Raw genomic sequence first — 21,131 nt, 5'->3', positions numbered from 1 at the left:
ATTGGGGCTGAGAGGGAAAATGGATCAGCCATGGTGAAGTGGCAGAGCAGATTCGATGAGCCAAATGGCCTGATTCTGCTCCTATATCTTATGGCTTTATCTTCATTCACCTTCCAATAATATCCACTTAGGTGGGTTGTATTATTGCTGTCGTGTGCCGGCCTGAAATGGGGACAAGCAACTTTTCTTCCCCACGTTCTGTTCAAGAGTAGAGGAGTGGTTGGTAGAAGATGTTTCTGCAGATCCGAACCGTGCGTCTTACAGGGGCTGGAACCTGCGTGTCAATCACGGGAGGGTGAGCGGCGTCCCTTTAAAAGCCAGCTGCCTAAGCAGTGCTTCTCATTGCTGTTTGGAGATCCTGAGGGTTCCCAGAGAAGTCACCGAGATTTCCGTTTGCCGTCAACATTTTCGTTGATCGTCGAGAATTTTCTTGCCTCGGTGGAATGTTCTACTCGGACATTCTGAGAGAAACCCGACAGCAGCAGATGGATATCCGAGAGGCTGCCTCTCTGCGCCAGCAGAGGCGAATGAAACAAGCCGTTCAGTTCATCCATAAAGACTCGATGGATCTACTGCCCCTCGACGGCGTCAAAAAACTGGGCACATCCAAAGAAACCGTAAGTGACCGCGTCATGCTGGACAGATCCCAGTCAGCGGGGTAGCCGGACAGAGCAGATTGTGAGGAACGTGTCTCAGTTTCCTCAGTATGTCGATATATGATGAGCGTCTGAGGCGATGGAGTGCCCACAGCCTGGGGTATCTCACTGGGCTGTGGGCTGCCGGCGGCTCCCGTAGGCTGCTGGAGTGAGTGCTATTAGATTTTCATGAACTCCGAGTCTCTGGATTTCGGACTAACCTTGCGCGTCCATTCTCTGTAGAAAATGCCTTGTTCCTGACGATTGCACAAGCCAGCCGCTCTCAATCAATTTCACTCGTTCCCCTCTGGGACAAGGACTGGTGCGGAGGTATAGCACAGATGAGGCAAGAAAGCCGGGGGAATAGATACCATGGGCCAAATAGTCTTCCTAGCACCGATATCCTCTTTGATTCTTGAAAACGTTTTAAATCGATTAAAAGAGAACGGACGCTGGAGGAACTCAGCGAACCAGGCTTCATCCGTGGAGGGAAATCAGTGAACGTTTGGGGTCGAGACCCTCCACCTGTACCGATGATGTCGCTGAGTTCCTCCGCAGTTTGTTTTTGCTCCGGATTCCAATATCTGCGGTCTCTCGGGTCAGTATAATTAAAGTATTTGTTTCACTGAGTATTCATTTATCGGGAATAAACCAAGTATTAAAACAAATCTACTGTTCCTTTCCGATTGATGTTGGGCATGTTGCCATTATTCGATTGGACTAATGAGCACAATGCCAAAATTAAGGAGAAAAAAAACGAGACGCGGGTGTAATAGGAGGGATATCGATATCAGAATCAGAAATCTAGCTCAATATCACCGGCATATGTCGTGAAATTTGTTAACTTTGCGGTAGCAGGGCGATGCAATACATAATAATACATATTGTTTGTTGTGTGGTTTACAGCATTGTCGGTGGTTAAAATTCTCTGAAGCCCGATATATTGATCCATCGAAGTATAGCTCACTGAGTGAAGAAGGTTGCCCTTGTATCCCCTCCAAATGTCTTCCTTCTTGCCCTAAATCTATCTCTTCCCCAGGCCCTAAATCTATGTCCTCTGAAATGGAGAAAAGTTTCCAGCAAAGTTCAAAGTAAATGTATTATCAGAGTACATCTATGTCATCAGATACAACCCTGAGATTCATTTTCCTGCAGACACACACAGTAAATAGAAAGAAACATCATAGAGTTGGTGAAAACCTGCACAGGACGACAGAGAAGGTAGGATGTACAAGCAATGTGCAAAAAACAACAAATGGTGCAGATGCAAATGCAAAAATAAATAATAATAATAAATAATAATAATAAATAAGCAATAAATGTAGAGAACATGAGCTGCAGAGCCTTTAAAATTGAGTCCATAGGTTGTGGAATCCTGGACCTACTGTATGTATATATACACCAGTATACCTAATACCATCAGAATTTCATATTCCTCAATCGTGTCCCATCTTAATCCCCTACACTCTAGGGAGAACAGACCTAGCAACTGGTATCTCTCCTCATAATTGAAATGCTCTACCCCAAGTAACACCCTGGTGAATCGTTGTACTCTCTCCAGCATGATCACATCATTCCTTTAACATGGTGACTGGAACTGCACATGGTACTCCAGTTGCTTCTGTATTGAGTTCCCCATCTAACTACAGCTAGTAAACCAAATACCTTCCTGGATACATTATCTACCTGTGTGGCTACCTTCCAGGATCAATGGACCTGTACCCAAAAGTCCCTCTCTTTTTCAATTGTCCCCCAAAACTCTACCATTCACAGTGTTTTAGTCTCATTAAGACTCCTACCATATAGGAAAATATACCCTCTTATATTTAATACACCACTTAAACCAGTTCAGAGTTGTAATGGTTAGAATCCAATGCTTGAAATCTGCTTGTGCATTATTACTAATGTGCAGTGAAGCCTATAAATTCTGGTTATACTCTTATGTTCTTTCCAAGGTAGTCTTTCAGGGTCTAGAATGACTAGCCAGTTGCATGTATTCTGAAAAGAATGATGAAGTCAATATGGGCTTTGCAAACTCTGTGTGAGAGTGAGAGTGAGAGAGAGAGTTGGTTGTTGGGCAGGTGGGTGGATGTGTGTAAAAGAGGAGTGTTGTACTACTGTTTTTTTTGCTGGGATACTGCACATGCCCAACAAAGCATTTTCAATGTCATCCTGAAAGTTCCTTCTCTATTTTAAGTGGTCATGGGCTAGGGATTCCCACAGGCTGGTTGGAATGTTCTGTTTTTTTTTCCAAAGAGAATTTGTCCTTGAGGAAATATCCACATTTAATCTAAATACCATTACCAGAATGTTGGTAAATCTGTGCTCAAGGCAGATTCAAAGGCTGAAACCTACTTGTTTGGCACATTGAGGACATTTTATTGATAGTCACACCAGACAATTTAATTTTTAGTTTCACTAATTCACTTATTTTAAGGGTTAAGACCATAAGGCATAAGAGCAGAATTAGGCCATTGAGTCTGCTCTGCTCTCTATCATTTGATTACTTCTGATTTATTTTCCCCCTCAACACCACTCTCCTGCCTTCTCCCTGTAACCTGAATTGAAAACATTATGTGTGGTCCCAGTACCCGAGACCTCACACATCATGAAGACCCTGGAGAGGCTGCTCCTGGCCCACCTCTGACCCCTGGTCAGATCACCCCTCAATCCCCTGCAGTTTGCCTACCAGGAGCACATTGGAGTCGATGATGATGTCAGCTATCTGTTAAACAGAGCCTACTCCTACTTTGATAAGCAGGGCAGCACTGTGAGGATCATGTTTTTTGATTTCTCAGGTGCCTATAATACCATACAGCCCTTGTTGCTAGGGGAAAAACTCTGTTCAGTGCAGACTGGCACTACAGTTGTATCCTGGATGATGGACTACCTGACTGGCAGACCACAGTGAGGCTTCAGAGCTGTGTGTCAGACATGGCTATAAGCAGCACTGGGGCCCCACAGTGGACTGTATTGGCTGCCTTCCTGCTTACCCTATATACCTCGGACCTTAGATACAACACTGAGTCATGTCATCTGCAGAGATTCTGATGACTCAGTAATAGTTGGGTATATTAAGGGAGGATGGGAGGATAAATACAGGGCCTTGGAGGAGGACTTTGTCAAATGGTGCAAGCTGAATCACCTGCAGTTCAACATCAGTAAGACAAAGGAGATGGTGATGGACTTTAGGAAGACTAAGCCTGCATTGCTCCCTGTTACTATTGACGATGAGGATCTGGATGTAGAGAGGACCTACAAGTCCCTGGGGATCCACCTGGATAACAGACTTGAGTGGAGCACCAACACAGAGGCTCTGTCCAAGAAGGGGCAGAGTTGCCTCTACTTCCTGAGGAGGCTAAGGTCCTTTGGAGTATGCAGGCCTCTCTTTCACATGTTCTACCAGTCTGTTGTCACCAGTACAAACTTCTATGTGGTGGTGTACTGGGGCAATGGCATCAACACGGGTGATGTCAAAAGGCTCAATAAACTGATTAGAAAGGCTGGCTCTGTTATAGGTGTCAAACTGGACACACTGGAGGCTGTGGTAGAACAAAGGACCCTACGGAAAATCCTGGCAATTCTGGACAATGTCTCTCACCCTCTGCATGCCACCTTCTCTGAACAGAGAAGCACTTTTAGAAATAGACTAAGACAACCATGCTGCTCCAAAGAGCATTTAATGAGGTCATTCTTACCCTCGGCCATTAGGCTCTATAATGAGTCAACCTATAGCCGAGGAAGTGATGACCCCTCCTGTTAGACTGTTTGAAGTAACTTATTTTTTATTCTTTCTACTTCTCTTCTAATATTTATAACTTTGCCCTTGGTATGTGACTGTGACATTGTAATTTCCTTTAGGATCAATAAAGTTTCCATCTATCTATCTAACCTTTTGATGCCCTTAATAATCAAGAACCCATCAACCTCCGCTGTAAATATACCCAAAGACTTGCTCACAACCATTTGTGGCAATGAATTCCACAGATTCACACTGGCTAGGAAGTACCTCCTCATCTCTGTGCTAAAGAGACATCCTTGTACTCTGAGGCTGTACCTCTGGTCCTAGACTTGCCCAGTATAGGAAACATCCTCTCCAAGTCTGCTCTGTACTTAGCCTTTCAATATTCGGTAGGTTCCATTCTTCTAAACTCCAGTGAGTAAAGGCCCAAAGCTATCAGATGGTTCCCGTGTGTTAACCCTTTCATTCCCAGCATCATTCTCATAAACCTTCCCTGGAACCTCTCCAATGCCAGCACATTCTTTCTTAGATAAGGAGCCCAAAATGCTCACAATATTTGAGATACAGTCTGACAAATGCCTTATAAAGCCTCACCATTATATCTTTGCTTGCATATCTTAGTCCTTTAGAAGTGAATGTTATCATTGCATTTGTCTTCCTGACTGCCCACTTAACCTGCAAGTTAGCCTTTAGGGAGTGCTGCACTAAGGCTCCAAGTCCCTTTGCATCCTCGATTTCTGAATTAGCTCTCTGTTTAGAAAATAGTCTATGCCTTTATTCCTTCTACCAAAGACTTATGACCATACACTTCCCTACACTGTATTCATCTGTCACTTCTTTGCCCAGTCTCCTAATATGTCCATGTCCTCTGCAGACTCCCTGATCTCTCAACATTGCCTGCCCCTTCACTTACCTTTGTATCATCTGCAACCTTGCTATCAATTCCATCATCCAGATCATTAACATATAACATGAAAAGGAGCAGTCCCAACACCAACCCCTGTGGAGCACCAGCAGTCATCGGCAGCCAACTATAAAGGACCTCCTTTATTGCCACTCTTTGCCAATCTTCTATTCATGCTAATATCTTTCCTGTAATACCATGGGCTACTATCTTGTTTAGCATCCTAATGTATGGTACCTTGTCATGGGCCTTCTGAAAATCCAAGTAAATAACATCCATGGACTCTGCTTTGACTATCCTACCTGCTATTTCCTCAAAGAATTCCAACAGATTCGTAAGGCAATATTTACCCCAAAGGGAACCATGCCAACTTTGGCCTATTTTATCATGTGCCTCGGAGTATCTGAAACCTCATTCTTAATAATGAACTCCAACATCTTACCAACCACTGAAGTCAAGCTAAATGGTCTATAACTTTCTGTCTTTCACCTCCCTCCTTTCTTAAAGTGTGGAGTTAACCCCAATGTAGATTAAGTAAAGCAGAATATTGAGGCTTAAGGTTCTGACTACAAGGTCATTGACCTCAGACTTCAATTCTGATTCTCTTTCCTTTAGTCACAGTATTAGTGTGGCTGCTCCACCTGCATTAATAGTCATTGCTATTCCCCAGTGTGCTGTTGGTGAAATACTCATTGATGGCAATGCTATTGAATACTAAAGGTAGCTGTTTATCTATTTCCTTGATGATAAAAGTCTAGCACTTATTGGCACAAATGACATGTGCTACTTAATCCATACCTGAATGTTGTCTTGCTCCTTTGTTTGCCGGGGAGTTCAAAATGGATGGAAGCATTGTGCAATCATCAGCAACCATTTCCACTTCTGACGTTCTCGTGGAAGGCAGATCATTGATGAAGCAGAAGAAAGTAGTGTGGATAGAGTGAATGACCTCCAGCAATCACAACCATCTTCCTTCGTGTAAGGCATGGTACAGCCACTAACAACAATTTTCTCTTGATATCTATTATACTTTTTTAAAGGGTCCTTGGTGAATCATTAATTTGAATACTGCCTTGATATCAGGAGCAGTTACTGTCTCCTCACTGGTAGAATTCTGCTCTTTATGTCGAGGCTGTGAGAGGTCCTGGCTTGGGTGAAGAGGACAGGTCTTCACTCCCATGGTAGGGAAGTTGTTTGATCCCATTGCCTTTGCCGTATCCCATGCCCTCAGCCATGTTTATATGATATGAAGTGAATCAAGTTGACTGAAGAGTGGGTTCTGTGATAGTGCAGATCTCAGGATGAGTCATCTGCTGGATATGACCACTGAAAATTATTGCGAAAACTTTGTCTTTAACAATTATGCCATGGGCTTCTACAAGGATGGAGTGTCCTTGGAATCTTCTTCTGATAGCTGTTTAATTGACATCCATCAGTCCCCCTACATCTACATCTAGGCATGTTGGAACTGCAGAGTTTTGATTCAATCTGTTGGTTTTAAGATCACATCCCTCTGTTTGTTGATTGTTGTTTCTGCTGTTGTATACACACCTGGTCCTGTATAGTGAGGGTTGTATCAGGCCGTGTGGTTAGATTGTGGTGACATATGTTTCTGCTACTGGTGGTCCACAGTACCTCCTGGATACTGTGGACCACCAGTTTGAACTGGCAGATCTGTTAAATGTCCACAGTCTAAGAACATTCTGTGCCCTTGCTTGTATCAAGTAGTGCTCAACTTGGAGGTACAATGATTCATTACCTGAGAGGCAGCAGTGGATGATAATCAGGAGTAGGTTTTGTTGCTCGCGTTTGACTTAATGTTGGGAGACTTCATGGGGGCTCACTATTGAGGAGTTCCAAGGCCATTTTTCCCACCGAACTCCCAGCCATAGTGGTCACCTATGATCTTAATGAATGATAGATCAACAACCCAGATGGTCAATTGCTGTTCCCAATTTGTTCAATTAGTTCCCTAATTTGGAAACTAAATCCCAAGTGTATATGAGGAGGACCTTTCAAGGCTGGTTGGGCTGATTGAACTTGGTGCTACCATTCATGTCAAATGGTCCATCTGGTTTTGTTCTTCCTCCATTTCAAGAAGGTGGCCATGGTTCAATTGTGTGGCTTGCTTCAGAGTCAACCATACCTGTCAGTCTGATACCTTGCAGATGGGCAGATAGGCAAATGTAGCAGATTTCTTCCTTTGCTCCTCTCTCTCTCCCCCCAACACTGTATCTCCCCCCAGAGCACACATTGAGTCTCAATGTACAATGCAGAAGGCCAACAAAAGACAGGTCAGAGTGAAAGGGGGAGATGAACTGGAAGGCATCAAAAAACACAAAGCATGTTTGTAGACTGAGTGCAGGTGTTCCACAAAAGCTACCCAAACATCCTTTTATTTTAGCAATTTGAACTTTAAAGAGCATAAGAAACGGATGTTTCAACCCATCATGCTTAATCCTCTTTTCAATAATGACTTATCTTTTATATCAGAGCCACTCTAAAGCACCCATAAACACAATATCCCTTGATTCCCTTAATATCTAAAATGCTATTATATTAACCTCTTTCTTTAATATACACAGTCATTAAGTCTCCATAGGCATCTTTGGCTCAGAAGATACACCACCCCTGGGTGAAGAAATTTCCTCTTATCCTTGTTTTGAAGGCCTGTCCTTCATTTTGAGATAATGATGTCTTAGTGTGTAGAATCCATGGTGGTAAACATCCTAGCCAAGAGAAGCAGTATCTGCCCTGTCAAGTCCCATTAGAGTTTTGGACATTTCAGCTTCATCTAAACTTGACAGTATAGATCCTATTCACTTAAACTCCCCCTAGAGGGGAAATCACAACTTGGGAATTAATCTGATCCATTTGTTTACTATAGATGTTCAGAGTGTCAAAATCATGCTAACTGTATTGATTATAATTTTTGAAATTTTATTTTAGCAACCACACAACATTTTGCAGAGACGTTTGTTAGAAAGCAACTTGTCAAAACTTCGAGCCAACAATCGAGGGACTTGGCCTTCTAATGATTCATTTCCGATGCAGAGCAATAGCTTCCATCAGATTAAACAGGAATTTCACAGAGCTCATGGTGATGATGATCTGATATTTGTGTGTTGCAAGGTAATTTTGTATTCCTTAAAATGTATGACATTATTTTGGTTCGGAATGTTGTTGTTCGCTTTGATTGTTTGCATGCTTTGTGTTTTTTTTTCTTGCGCATCAGATGTTAGTCTTTTATTTTTAGTTTTATTCTTTTTTCATTCTTTAATTGGGTTCTTTCAGGTTTCTTGCTTTGTGGCTACCTCTGAGCAAGCAAATCTCAAAGTTGTATAATTTATACATTCTTTGATAATGAATGCACTTGGATCTTGAATTATCAGCCAACCAATTTAAAATAAGCTTTGTATATGGTTCCATTTATGAAAATAGTAATTCTACTTCAGTCATGTCAGTGTCTAAAAATGGAAAGACAAACCAGCATGTCTCTTTATTATCTACTATGGTACAGCAGTTGATGATTTTCCAATTTGTATGTGGTCTCACTAACACATTATTTATCCTTGCAGATATAATACTACTTTTATTCTAATCACCTATTTTCCATATCCCAACGATAAATTATATTACAGAGGGATAAGAGAAGGTATCTCAAGGGGTGAATTACCACTTACGAGTAACAATACCCCATAGTACAAAGAGACTCTCAATTCCTGTGATGTCTGAATCTTAATCAGAATCCTGACTGATCACAAGCTGTTTTAATTATAGACAACCCAGTCATTAATTGTGGCACCTAAGTTCAGCTCTCTGTTCTAAGATGAAGAACACTCCTGATTTACAGTTTGCTAATGCTTGGTACAATTAGTGCTGCATGAGTTATGAGTCTGCTTATCATTATTGCAGCCTTGTCGTGGTGTCACGGAGAGATACAGCACAGGCACAGGCCCTCCAGTCTGAGTCAACGTTGATCATTAGGCACCTATTTTTACAATTATTCTACCCTAACCCATTTTAATCATCCCACATTCCCATCAACTGGCTCCCACCTATAACATCATAAGATATAGGAGCAGAATTAGGCCACTTGGCCCATCGAGTCTGCTCTGCTATTTCATCATGGCTGATCCATTTTCCCTCTCAGCCCCAATCTCCTGCCTTCCCCCTGTATCCCTTCATGCCCTGACTAATCAAGAATCTATCAACCTCTGCCTAAAATATACCCGATGATTAGGTCTCCACAGCTGCCTGAGGCAATGAATTCCACAGATTCATCACTCTCCGGCTAAGGAATTCCTCCTCATCTCCATTCTAAAAGGATGCCTCTCTATTCTGAGGCTGTGTTCTCTGGTCTTAGACTCCCCCACCATAGGAAACATCCTCTCCACATCCATTCTATTGAGGCCTTTCATAGAACATAGAACATAGAATAGTACAGCACAGTACAGGCCCTTCGGCCCACAATGTTGTGCTGACCCTCAAACCCTGCCTCCCATATAAGCCCCCACCTTAGATTCCTCCATATACCTGTCTAGTAGTCTCTTAAACTTCACTAGTGTATCTGCCTCCACCACTGACTCAGGCAGTGCATTCCACGCACCAACCACTCTCTGAGTAAAAAACCTTCCTCTAATATCCCCCTTGAAATTCCCACCCCTTACCTTAAAGCCATGTCCTCTTGTATTGAGCAGTGGTGCCCTGGGGAAGAGGCGCTGGCTATCCACTCTATCTATTCCTCTTATTATCTTGTACACCTCTATCATGTCTCCTCTCATCCTCCTTCTCTCCAAAGAGTAGAGCCCTAGCTCCCTTAATCTCTGATCATAATGCATACTTTCTAAACCAGGCAGCATCCTGGTAAATCTCCTCTGTACCCTTTCCAATGCTTCCACATCCTTCCTATAGTGAGGTGACCAGAACTGGACACAATACTCCAAGTGTGGCCTAACCAGAGTTTTATAGAGCTGCATCATTACATCGTGACTCTTAAACTCTATCCCTCGACTTATGAAAGCTAACACTCCATAAGCTTTCTTAACTACCTTATCCACCTGTGAGGCAACTTTCAGGGATCTGTGAACATGTACCCCCAGATCCCTCTGCTCCTCCACACTACCAAGTATCCTGCCATTTACTTTGTACTCTGCCTTGGAGTTTGTCCTTCCAAAGTGTACCACCTCACACTTCTCCGGGTTGAACTCCATCTGCCACTTCTCAGCCCACTTCTGCATCCTATCAATGTCTCCCTGCAATCTTTGACAATCCTCTACACTATCTACAACACCACCAACCTTTGTGTCATCTGCAAACTTGCCAACCCACCCTTCTACCCCCACATCCAGGTCGTTAATAAAAATCACGAAAAGTAGAGGTCCCAGAACAGATCCTTGTGGGACACCACTAGTCACAATCCTCCAATCTGAATGTACTCCCTCCACCACCACCCTCTGCCTTCTGCAGGCAAGCCAATTCTGAATCCACCTGGCCAAACTTCCCTGGATCCCATGCCTTCTAACTTTCTGAATAAGCCTACCGTGTGGAACCTTGTCAAATGCCTTACTAAAATCCATATAGATCACATCCACTGCACTACCCTCATCTATATGCCTGGTCACCTCCTCAAAGAACTCTATCAGGCTTGTTAGACACGTTCTTCCCTTCACAAAGCCATGCTGACTGTCCCTGATCAGACCATGATTCTCTAAATGCCTATAGATCCTATCTCTAACACTCTTTTCCAACAGCTTTCCCACCACAGACGTAAGGCTCACTGGTCTATAATTACCCGGACTATCCCTACTACTTTTTTTGAACGAGGGAACAACATTCGCCTCCCTCCAATCCTCCGGTACCATTCCCATGGACAACGAGGACATAAAGATCCTAGCCAGAGGCTCAACAATCTCTTCTCTCGCCTCGTGGAGCAGCCTGGGGAATATTCCGTCAGGCCCCGGGGACTTATCTGTCCTAATGTATTTTAACAACTCCCAACACCTCCTCTCCCTTAATATCAACATGCTCCAGAACATCAACCTCACTCATATTGTCCTCACCATCATCAAGTTCCCTCTCATTGGTGAATACCGAAGAGAAGTATTCATTGAGGATCTCGCTCACTTCCACAGTCTCCAGGCACATCTTCCCACCTTTATCTCTAATCGGTCCTACCTTCACTCCTGTCATTCTTTTTTTCTTCACATAATTGAAGAATGCCTTGGGGTTTTCCTTTACCCTACTCGCCAAGGCCTTCTCATGCCCCCTTCTTGCTCTTCTCAGCCCCTTCTTAAGCTCTTTTCTTGCTTCCCTATATTCCTCAACAGACCCAGCTGATCCTTGCTTCCTAAACCTCATGTATGCTGCCTTCTTCCTCCTGACTAGATTTTCCACCTCACTTGTCACCCATGGTTCCTTCACCCTCCCATTCTTTATCTTCCTCACCGGGACAAATTTATCCCTTACATCCCGCAAGAGATCTCTAAACATCAACCACATGTCCATAGTACATTTCCCTGCAAAAACATCATCCCAATTCACACCCGCAAGTTCTAGCCTTATAGCCTCATAATTTGCCTTTCCCCAATTAAAAATTTTCCTGTCCTCTTTGATTCTATCCTTTTCCATGATAATTATAAAGGAAATATTCGATAGGTTTCAACGAGGTCACCCCTCATTCTTCTGAATTTCAGTGAGTAGAGACCCAGAGCCATCAAACGCTCCTCATATGACAAGCTTTTCAATCCTGGAATCATTTTTATGAACCCCTCATGAACCCTCTCCCAACGTCAGCTCATTCTTTCTTAGATAACCCCTGTTAGATTCCACATCTCACCTACACACCAGCGTTTACAGTGCCCAATTAACCTGCCAACCTGAACAATTTTAGGATGTTGTGAAAAACTAGAGTACCTGGCAAACCACCACCCCACCCCCCACGTTCTCAGGGAGAGCATAGAAACTCTATAAAGACAGCACCGAGGGCCCAGACTGTATCTGGGTTGCTGCAATAATACTATTGGCTTTGCAATTTGCCTTGGATGGTTCTAAACCTGTTTTCAATTTTTTAAGTGTGCTGGATTAGAGATGAAATTACAGATTGACACCGGCTCTCAAAATAATCTCATTTCATCTGCCTGTGTGGATAAACTAGGGTAAGTCATCATGCATTTCTTATACTTCCTCCTTCAGACATGGTGCTGCAACAAATAAACCACATGTTTTATTGGAATGAACTGTGTTTTTTCCCCCCGTGTGATGGGATGGGAATATCTGTAGTGTGAATGTACAGACGTCAGCACAGATGGTTGGAATAATGAGCTGTCCTGGCTGGAGACCTGTTGGGATTTGTAACGTAAGCAGAAACACATCAGAAATAGGAGTAGCCATTCTCAAAAGATGTTTATGATAACATTTGAAAAGACTATACAATAATATTACTGTATGACAGACTGTGGGAAACAGAAAAGAAGGAAAACACCATTGCAGTAAAAGTGAAAGCATCTGCTGCATCATTGAGTAGCACAATTGGATTTTTTCCTGATTTAGCATTTCGACCGGTGGAAAATTTAATTCATTTGGAGGTAAATTATAGCAGAGCCTGTCATTCAGTGTGCCAAGTTGGAATATGCTTTGGAACTGAATTTCACAATTGCATACATTACAAATTTTAATGCAATAAAACAAACTGCTGTGGGAACTCAGTAGGTCAAGCAGCATCAGGACTCTTACCTTTGACAGAGGGCACTTGACCCACTCAGTCCCTCCAACAGTTTGGTTTGTGCACAGACTATACTATCTACAGTCTTGTGACTCCATTATGAATTTGATATGTTGTAAGGACAGGGGTATCACTGCCTGGTATGGGGGGGGGGAGTGGGCACTGCACAGGACCGAAAGAAGCTGCAGAGGGTCGTAAATTTAATCGGCTCCATCTTGGGTACTAGCTTACAAAGTACTCAGGACATCCTCAAAGAGCAGTGTTTCAGAAAGGCAGTGTCCATTATTAAGGACCCTCAGCACCCAGGGCATGCCCTTTTCTCACTGTCACCATCAGGGAGGAGGTACAGAAGCCTGAAGGCACACACTCAGCAATTCAGGAACAGCTTCTTCCACTCTGCCATCTAATTCCTCAATGGACATTGAACCCATGAACACCTCCTCACTTTTTTTATATTTCTGTTTTTACACAATATTTAATCTATTCAATATACATATACTATTATTCATTTACTTATTTACTTTTATTTTTTTCCTTCTCTATTATGTATTACATTGACCTGCTGCTGCTAAGTTAATAAATTTCACAACATGTTGGTGATAATTAACCTAATTCTGATTTTGATTCTAATAGTATTATTAAAAATACAAAACAAATGCTCCTGATTCATTAATAGTATGCAACCAGGGCTGCTGAGTAAATCAGGAAGCAGTGACTGTAGTGCCAATCTTCTATCACAGGAATGTAAAATCTACATTTGATCTGGTGGACACAAAACGTCTTTGGGGCCCAGATATTTGATTGCAAAGTGATGCTTCACTTCAGCAATGTGCAATTACTAACGCACAGAGTTAAATATTATGCCTTTCAATTCCTGGGTGATTTTACCCAATATTCCCTATGCAGTGATACTTTGGGAGAACTGTGGAGAAAGTAGATGAGGTTGGCTGAGGAGTTGTCATTGTCAGGCAATCCTGGAACAACTGATCCTTTGCAGTGCATTACCAAACTGGAACCCCGCTCACTGATCCCTTCCTAGTTGCTTTCTCCTGCCACTCGAATCATACACCCCCCCGTTCACCCACAGTCTTCAGTATACCCATATGGGCACATGCACACACAATGGTCCTGGGACCCTGGCCTTGATTATGCATTAAAGCTGCGAATCTCCCCTTGGCAATCTCCCAAAATCCATTGTAGGGGAGTTCAGAACACTGTTGGTAAGAATAACATTTATTGTCTTCCTTATTTATTCTCTATGTCACGTACTCGAAGAGCTAAACTCATTGTGGTGAAAATGCCACAGTGGCATTGGGGAGAGTATTCCAGTATTTTGCCCCATAGCAATGTCATTCGACAACAGGAGGCAGCTTGACTGGAGGAGGGTAATGTTGCACTGCAAGATGCCTGCGGCCTTGTCATTCTAGATGGTGGGATACTGTCAAAGAAGCATTTCTGAATTATTGTAATGCATCTTGTAACATACCATTGGAGCGTGTGAATGTACAAGCAGGTGAAAATCACCAGTGAGGTGGGCCATTTTGATTTGGATGCCATTGAGTCTCCTGAATTTTGGAGTTGCTTTGATCCAACCATTGAATCAAAATCAGATTTATTGTCACTGACATGGTCATGAAATTTGTCGTTTTGTGGCAGGAGTATAGTGCAGGCATAACAAATTACTCTAAGTTACAGTAAAAAATGAGTAACTAGTGCAATAATAAAGGAATAGCGAAGTAGTAGTCATGGGTTCATGGGCTGTTTAGAAAGCTGATGGCAGGGGGGGAAGAAGCCCTTCTTAAAACATTGAGTGTGGTCTTCAGGCTCCTGTACCTCCTCCCTGACAGTAGTAACAAGTGGGCATATTCCAGATGGCAACGGCGCTTAATGTTGGATGTCTCCTTCTTGTGGCACCCCCTTTTGAAAATGCCGAAATAGCAGTGAGGTTTATGGCTGTGATGGAGCTGGCTGAATCCACAAACCTCTGTGGCCTCTTACAATCCTTCCACACCATTTAGACCTGTTGTTGTTTGTTTCAAGATTGCTTATTGTCATTCTCCAGTACTCAAGTGTAAAGGAGAAAGAAATGACTGTTACTCTGGATTTGACGCAGCATAAAAACAGCAACTAAAAAACAAAAAATGCATGATAAATATAAATATAAAAGCAATCTTATAAAACAGAATGCTCTCTATGGTACATCTGTAGAAACCTGTTAGAGTGTTCGGGGACCTAACTCTAACTCCCAATGAGATATAGAGGCTGGCATGCCTCTGTCATGATTGCATCAATATGCTGGGCTGACAGTTGTTCCTCTGAGATGTTTATGCCCAGGAATTTGAAGCTGCTCACCGGTGACCCCTCAGTGACAGTTAGCGTGTGTTTTCCCGACATCCCCTTCCTGAAGTCCACAATCAGTTCCTTGGTCTTGCTGACATTGAGTGAAGGTGATTGTTGTGACACCACTCAACCAGCCTTCCAATTGCAATCTGAGATTTTGCCAACAGCTGCTTTATCATCGGCGAGTATATAGATGTCGGTTCAGCTGTGCCTAACCACACAGTCATGAGTTTACAGAGTGTAGAACAGTGGGATAAGCAGGCATCATTGAGGAGTGCTTGTGTTGATTATCAACAAGCAGGACATGTTATCACCAATCCAAACTGACTGTGGTCTCCTGATGAGGAAGACAAGAATCTAGTTGCAAAGGTGGTACAGAGGCTCAGATTTGAAGATAGTTGATCAGTACTGACGCGCTGATGGTGTTGATTACCGTGCTGTAATCAATAAACAGCAGCCTGACGTCGGCATTACAGTTGTCCAGGTAGTCCAAAGCCCAGTGGAGAGCCAGTAACATTGCATGTGTTGTAGACCTGTTGTGGTGTTAGGCAAGTTGCATGGGGTCCAGGTCTTTGCTCAGGCAGGAGTTAACTCTGTCCAGGACTAACCTCTCAAAGCATTTTATCACAGTAGATGTAAGAGCTATCAGATGATAGTCAATGAGGCAGCTCACCCCGTTCTCCTTCAGCACCAGTATGATTGTTACCCTTTTGAAGTAGGTGAGGTCAAAGATGTCCATGAACACTCCTACCAGTTGGTTAGCACAGGTCTTTAGATTGCAGCAGGCACACTATCGGGGCTTTGCGTCTTGATTTAATGATTATTAACATTCTGGGCCAACCACAGGTGGGTTCATTGTTTTCATGCGTGAATTACTTAATCTAGAGTTTTGTGTCAGAGATTGTCCACAAATTCTTCCTTTTAAAGGAAAATATGCGGATGGCCATAAAAAAGTGTGTCATGATCTCTCCTGTTACCCAAGGACACACATTGCACACACACATCTTCTGGCAAGATTACAGAAATTCCACTTGGATAGTCTATTTTAATTATTATTGATACCTACCCTGCCGCTTCCTAAATGTACAATACCTTGCAAAATAAAGGTAAGACGAAAACAAATTAAGTGTTTATTTTTAAAGTATTTGATTTCTATAAGAGGGCTGAGCGTCAATAAGCCCCATGACTGTATTCATATGTTGAAAATAGGCAATCCTATTCAAAGTTCACAGTAAATTTATTATCAAAGTATATACAGTATATGTTGCCAAATCCTACCTTGTCCGCATTTACAGAAAAAACACAACTGAGTTTTACAATAAACTATACAAAAACCGATAAAGACTGACTAGCAACTAATGTGCAAAATAGGACAAACTATGCAAATAAAAATAATACTGAGAACATGAGTTGTAAGGAGTCCTTGAAAGTGAGTCCATAGGTCATAGGATCAGTTCAGAGTAGTGGTGAGTAAACTTTTCCACACTGGTTCAGGAACCTCATGGTTGTAGGGTAATAACTGTTCCTGAACCTGGTGGCGTGGGACCTAAGGCATCTCAGGAATTGCGCAGCATTCCAAAATTGTGTAATCGAGGATCATTTTGTTACGAATACTTTTTAATCCTCACTATTAGAGTATTAACTGTGTTGTTTTACATTAGAATTTAATGAACATATTATTTTACTCTGATCTTAAAAAAAACATTCAAAATCATTATTTTCATCATAGGCTGAAGGAATATGTGAAAACAGACAGGAATGAAATGGAAAAAATGGGAATGCCCTTTCTGTCAAAGGTTATTGGCCAAATGGACAACATTGCAATTTCTGTAGGGCAACTGAATATTAAGTGTTCAGCAGTTGTGGTGGGTAAGTTTTCATACTTAAAAGAATTTATTAAAAAACTATTTCCTAACATATTTTGTAAACAGATTATGTTTTTACATAGGTTCTAAGTTTCTAGTGAATAATTAGCAGAGATTGCTGTGAATGGTTGTGAAGTTATTAATCACATTTAAAGGTACTATGGGTAATAATAACAAAAGTGAGAGCTCTTGGAACTGAGGCATGCACTGAGATTGGATAGAAAGAACATTCATCATGCCTGACTAACCTGATCACAAGGTGTTCAATGTTCCATTCCCCAGCATGTAGTTCCTGCATCTTAATGAACACAAGATAGTGCACACATTCTTTTGACTGTCTTTGTGTGATGATAAATGGGAAAATAATGTGAATTTGGAAATTAGTTGATGCTGAATGGCGAAATTTATCATCTACTACTTGAATCAGGTACATGTAGTCTTTCTGAGAACTGCCATATTCTCCTGCCTCAGCTGGGACTGGAAAATAAAGCAATTGGCACCAGATATCCCTGTAAAATAATTACAGACAACCCCTGGGTTATGGCAGTTTGAATAATGGAAATTTGCCCTTACAGAATTCATAAATTGCTACCTAAAAATTTGAAGTAAAGCATTAAATTCACTCATGAATTTTTTAAGTAACTAAATAAACAAAATCCACATTTTTTTTATCTCACATTTCTTGGCACATGCAAAGATTTTATGACTTCATATTATGGAAAATTGTGAATTGGACTGTTTGCTTAGAACACAATCCACACCCCAAAATTGCAGGGATTAGTGTACAATCTGAGAGAAACTTAGTGAAATGCTATGCTTGTAAACTGCAAGGTTTCAAGTAATAAGTCTCCACTGGCACTGATTAGGGAGTCAGATTCCTGACTATATTAGCTGAGCCAAGGTGCAATACTTGCTCAATGACTATGCCCACTTTCTCGAAAGAAGTCTAAATTTGGTGATTTTTCATTAGGGGTCTGGTATTCATTTGAGTCATGTTTACATTCCATGTTTTTTTGATCAATATATCTTGTTATATATTTTTCTGCATGTGTATTAGAAAAGGTGTCATTCATTCTACATCTCAGATCAAAAATTAAAAATAAACTTAGCCAACTAATACATACTGTCTGGGTATGGTTCTGAAGGAAATCTAACTCTCCAAAACAGAAGGATTGTAATAAATAGTGAGGAATATATTGTAATCAGTGCTGCCATTTACACTGCTAACCTTTCACTGTAAAGCTAAAATGTTCTATAGAAATCATCTTCCATTGCTGAGAGTAATAGATTAATTATCAATTTAATGCAAGAAATTGCCTCATTTTAAAACTACAACATTCTTTCTGCTGTACACTCCATTTAATGTGTGTGGAATTTTGTCCTTCAGCTATGCTCAAAGAAGACTGTTAATTTTCAAATTACATTTGGTAGCCCAATTAGTAATTGATATTGTCAAGAAATTTTATCATCAATGTTTTAATCTTGATAATGAAATATAGACATAAAATGCAAGAAACACATGAGAGGTCACTCAGCATCTGTGGAGAGAGAGAGAAGAAAAGTCTCTCTTTAATGATCTTCCATTGGAACTGAAATAAGGAATAATTTGGTGATAATCCTTTGTTCCAGTTCTATATTATTAAAAGGTTTCTACCCAATTTAATGTTGATCAGAATATGTTTCACACTCAATTATCTTTCTCATTAACAGATGATGATAAGAAAATTCTCTCTCTTGGATCACAGACATTGAGATCTTTGAAGGTAACAAAATGACATTCATTGTGTATATCAGGTTTGGGAAGAGATTTTTTGTGCCCTTTTAGCCTCAGGTTGTGATTGCATTGGGTTCTGTCTTCAAAGCCCTAAACTGAAAAGATTTTAAGCCCTATCCAATATAGATATCAATGAGTACACTCACTATAGGAAGGTTATCCTGTATCCATCTTCATGGACTAGCTTACTTCCCTGTCTAGTCTCTGTTATGAGCTCTAGCTCATAAGTAGTCACTTCTTGAATGGTGGGACCCCCTCCCTACCAAGGAAGAGATATTTCCAGTTAATGAAGTACTTTAAAACAGTTTATTTTATTTTAATGATACACATTTATATTCAGACAAATGGTTCTTGACACATGTTTAGCACTCAGAGGACTTCTCATTTACAAAATATATCCGAATTTCAAAGGATTTCAAAACACAGGTGCAATCCTTATGAACTAAAAGGACATACTGTACCAACAAATTGCAGACGACTGAGTCATCCGTTGCAGAAACCGAAGGCTGTGGAATGAATTCTAGTTCTTCTTTCTGTCACCCCATCTTTTTGTCATTTCTAACAATCTCAATACTTTCTAATGTTTATATTGCTTGCCACTAGATGATATCATCTGCATGTGTTATTTGTTGGGACAAAGTAATTTATACAGATGGTCTAAAACCTTCTGAGAACAACGGTGCCTGGTTAATATAGGCCTATTAACATAGCCCATTGTCTTGTGTTTGGCTAATGCAGTCACTTCACTTTACAAACCACATCTCTTAGTAGCCAACCCAGATACCCTTTTAACTTCAAACAAATTACTGCTTGCAATTTGTATTAAGAACTGAAGACTGATTCTTGTTTACAACAAGAAATTGAGCAAGGAATATTTGTTAACGTTGTACCAAACAACTCTGAAGCTTCGGAAAGGTCCTGTTGCAGTAGTAGAAAGCTGAGGTTAGCAATAAGCTTCTCAGGCCCTGGAAAGTGGTCATCCATTACAAAATTGTGTCTGCTCTGCTTTGTACTTAGTGCATAATAGACATGGAAAAACAATATTTAATTCTTGGAGAGAAGGAGAAAGAGGAGATTCCATTTCTGAATACAGAGAGCTGTTTGAATGAAGATGGGTAAGTGCAATGAAAGTAATTTAGCTACATTTAGACTAGGTTGTTTAAATGTAAAACCTTTTGTTGAACGTATTCTGTATTTATATGAAAGATAAATGTACTTCTAGGACCAAATATTTGGAAGACTTTTTGCTAGCTGAAGAGGATGTGAATTAATTAAATAATGCAAAGTGACAAAAAAATAGTACAGATGTTTAGACAGCTGATAGGGACATTGGTGATAAAGTGATAAATGCCACTAGTAGCAGTAATTCTAATAATTATAGAATCTTTTATCAGTTTGTCACCATGGGTCCATTTATTGGAAAGCCACTGGTACTGGAAATTTCTGAACTACCTTTCAATGGCAGTAAAACATCCTGGTGTCATGAAAGTTGCATAAAGTGAGATCCTCAATCATAGAATCTCATTGTCAGATCTTCCTGTGCTGAAAATTATCAGGTCAGAATCTGTGTGCTGTTCTCCACTGCCTAGTTCTTAAGGCTTCCAATTTCATCTCTCACTACTAGCACCTTTTTCCAACTACATGGACATGATACTGCTTAACGTATACATTCTGCTGTAAACACACACACAGTGAAACAAGAAAAGGGAACAGGAGTAGTTCACCAACATCACCAACCTGCCTTGCCATTCAACATGATCATGTCATTTCTGGCCCAGTTTCATCTCCTGTTCAGTGCTGATTGCCCCTCTTTCAAATATTTATCTGCTTCCTCTTGGTATACTTCCAATGATCCTGTCTTCACAATCTTTCAAGATAAAGAATTTCATCCTCCGTGAGATGGGCAAGTGTTAATTTCTCCAAGAGAGTGGGGGGAACTTGGGTAGGCTAGTGAAGAACAGAATCCACACGAAACAGGCTCTTCATTCACGGTGTATGAAGACCCACAACAGGCAGGCACTCCTGGCTGGAGGTTGACAAGGAAATGTCTGGAAAAAAAACATGGCTGCCTGTACTTTGCAGTGTAAGCAAGTACCCATCATTTTTATATTATTATTATTATAAAGTAGACAGATTAATGAAAATAAG

General features: G+C 41.2%; 1 protein-coding gene across 1 annotated transcript; it reads left to right on the top strand.

The window, feature by feature from the left end:
• Positions 1 to 443: 443 nt before the first annotated feature.
• Positions 444 to 20,102, top strand: LOC140204687 (nuclear receptor-interacting protein 3-like). The gene is made up of 6 exons (XM_072271375.1): positions 444 to 617; positions 8,231 to 8,413; positions 12,356 to 12,438; positions 17,074 to 17,213; positions 18,920 to 18,972; positions 20,001 to 20,102. The coding sequence occupies exons 1-6, from the start codon at positions 444 to 446 to the stop codon at positions 20,100 to 20,102; spliced, it is 735 nt and encodes a 244-aa protein (XP_072127476.1).
• The last annotated feature ends 1,029 nt before the right edge of the window (positions 20,103 to 21,131 follow it).

This window comes from Mobula birostris, chromosome 11, assembly GCF_030028105.1.
Source record: "Mobula birostris isolate sMobBir1 chromosome 11, sMobBir1.hap1, whole genome shotgun sequence".
NCBI lineage: Eukaryota > Metazoa > Chordata > Chondrichthyes > Myliobatiformes > Myliobatidae > Mobula > Mobula birostris.
Note: the sequence above shows the minus strand (reverse complement) of the source record. Positions and strands in the feature narration are given on the sequence as shown.

What these genes read in the sequence shown, in the direction of transcription:
- LOC140204687 (XM_072271375.1), top strand. Translation starts at nt 444, where the DNA reads ATGTTCTACTCGGACATTCTGAGAGAAACCCGACAGCAGCAGATGGAT. An exon ending in TGGGCACATCCAAAGAAACC is followed by an intron (nt 618 to 8,230) that starts GTAAGTGACCGC and finishes ATTTTATTTTAG; the next exon opens with CAACCACACAACATTTTGCA. An exon ending in AGACATTGAGATCTTTGAAG is followed by an intron (nt 18,973 to 20,000) that starts GTAACAAAATGA and finishes CTTTGTACTTAG; the next exon opens with TGCATAATAGACATGGAAAA.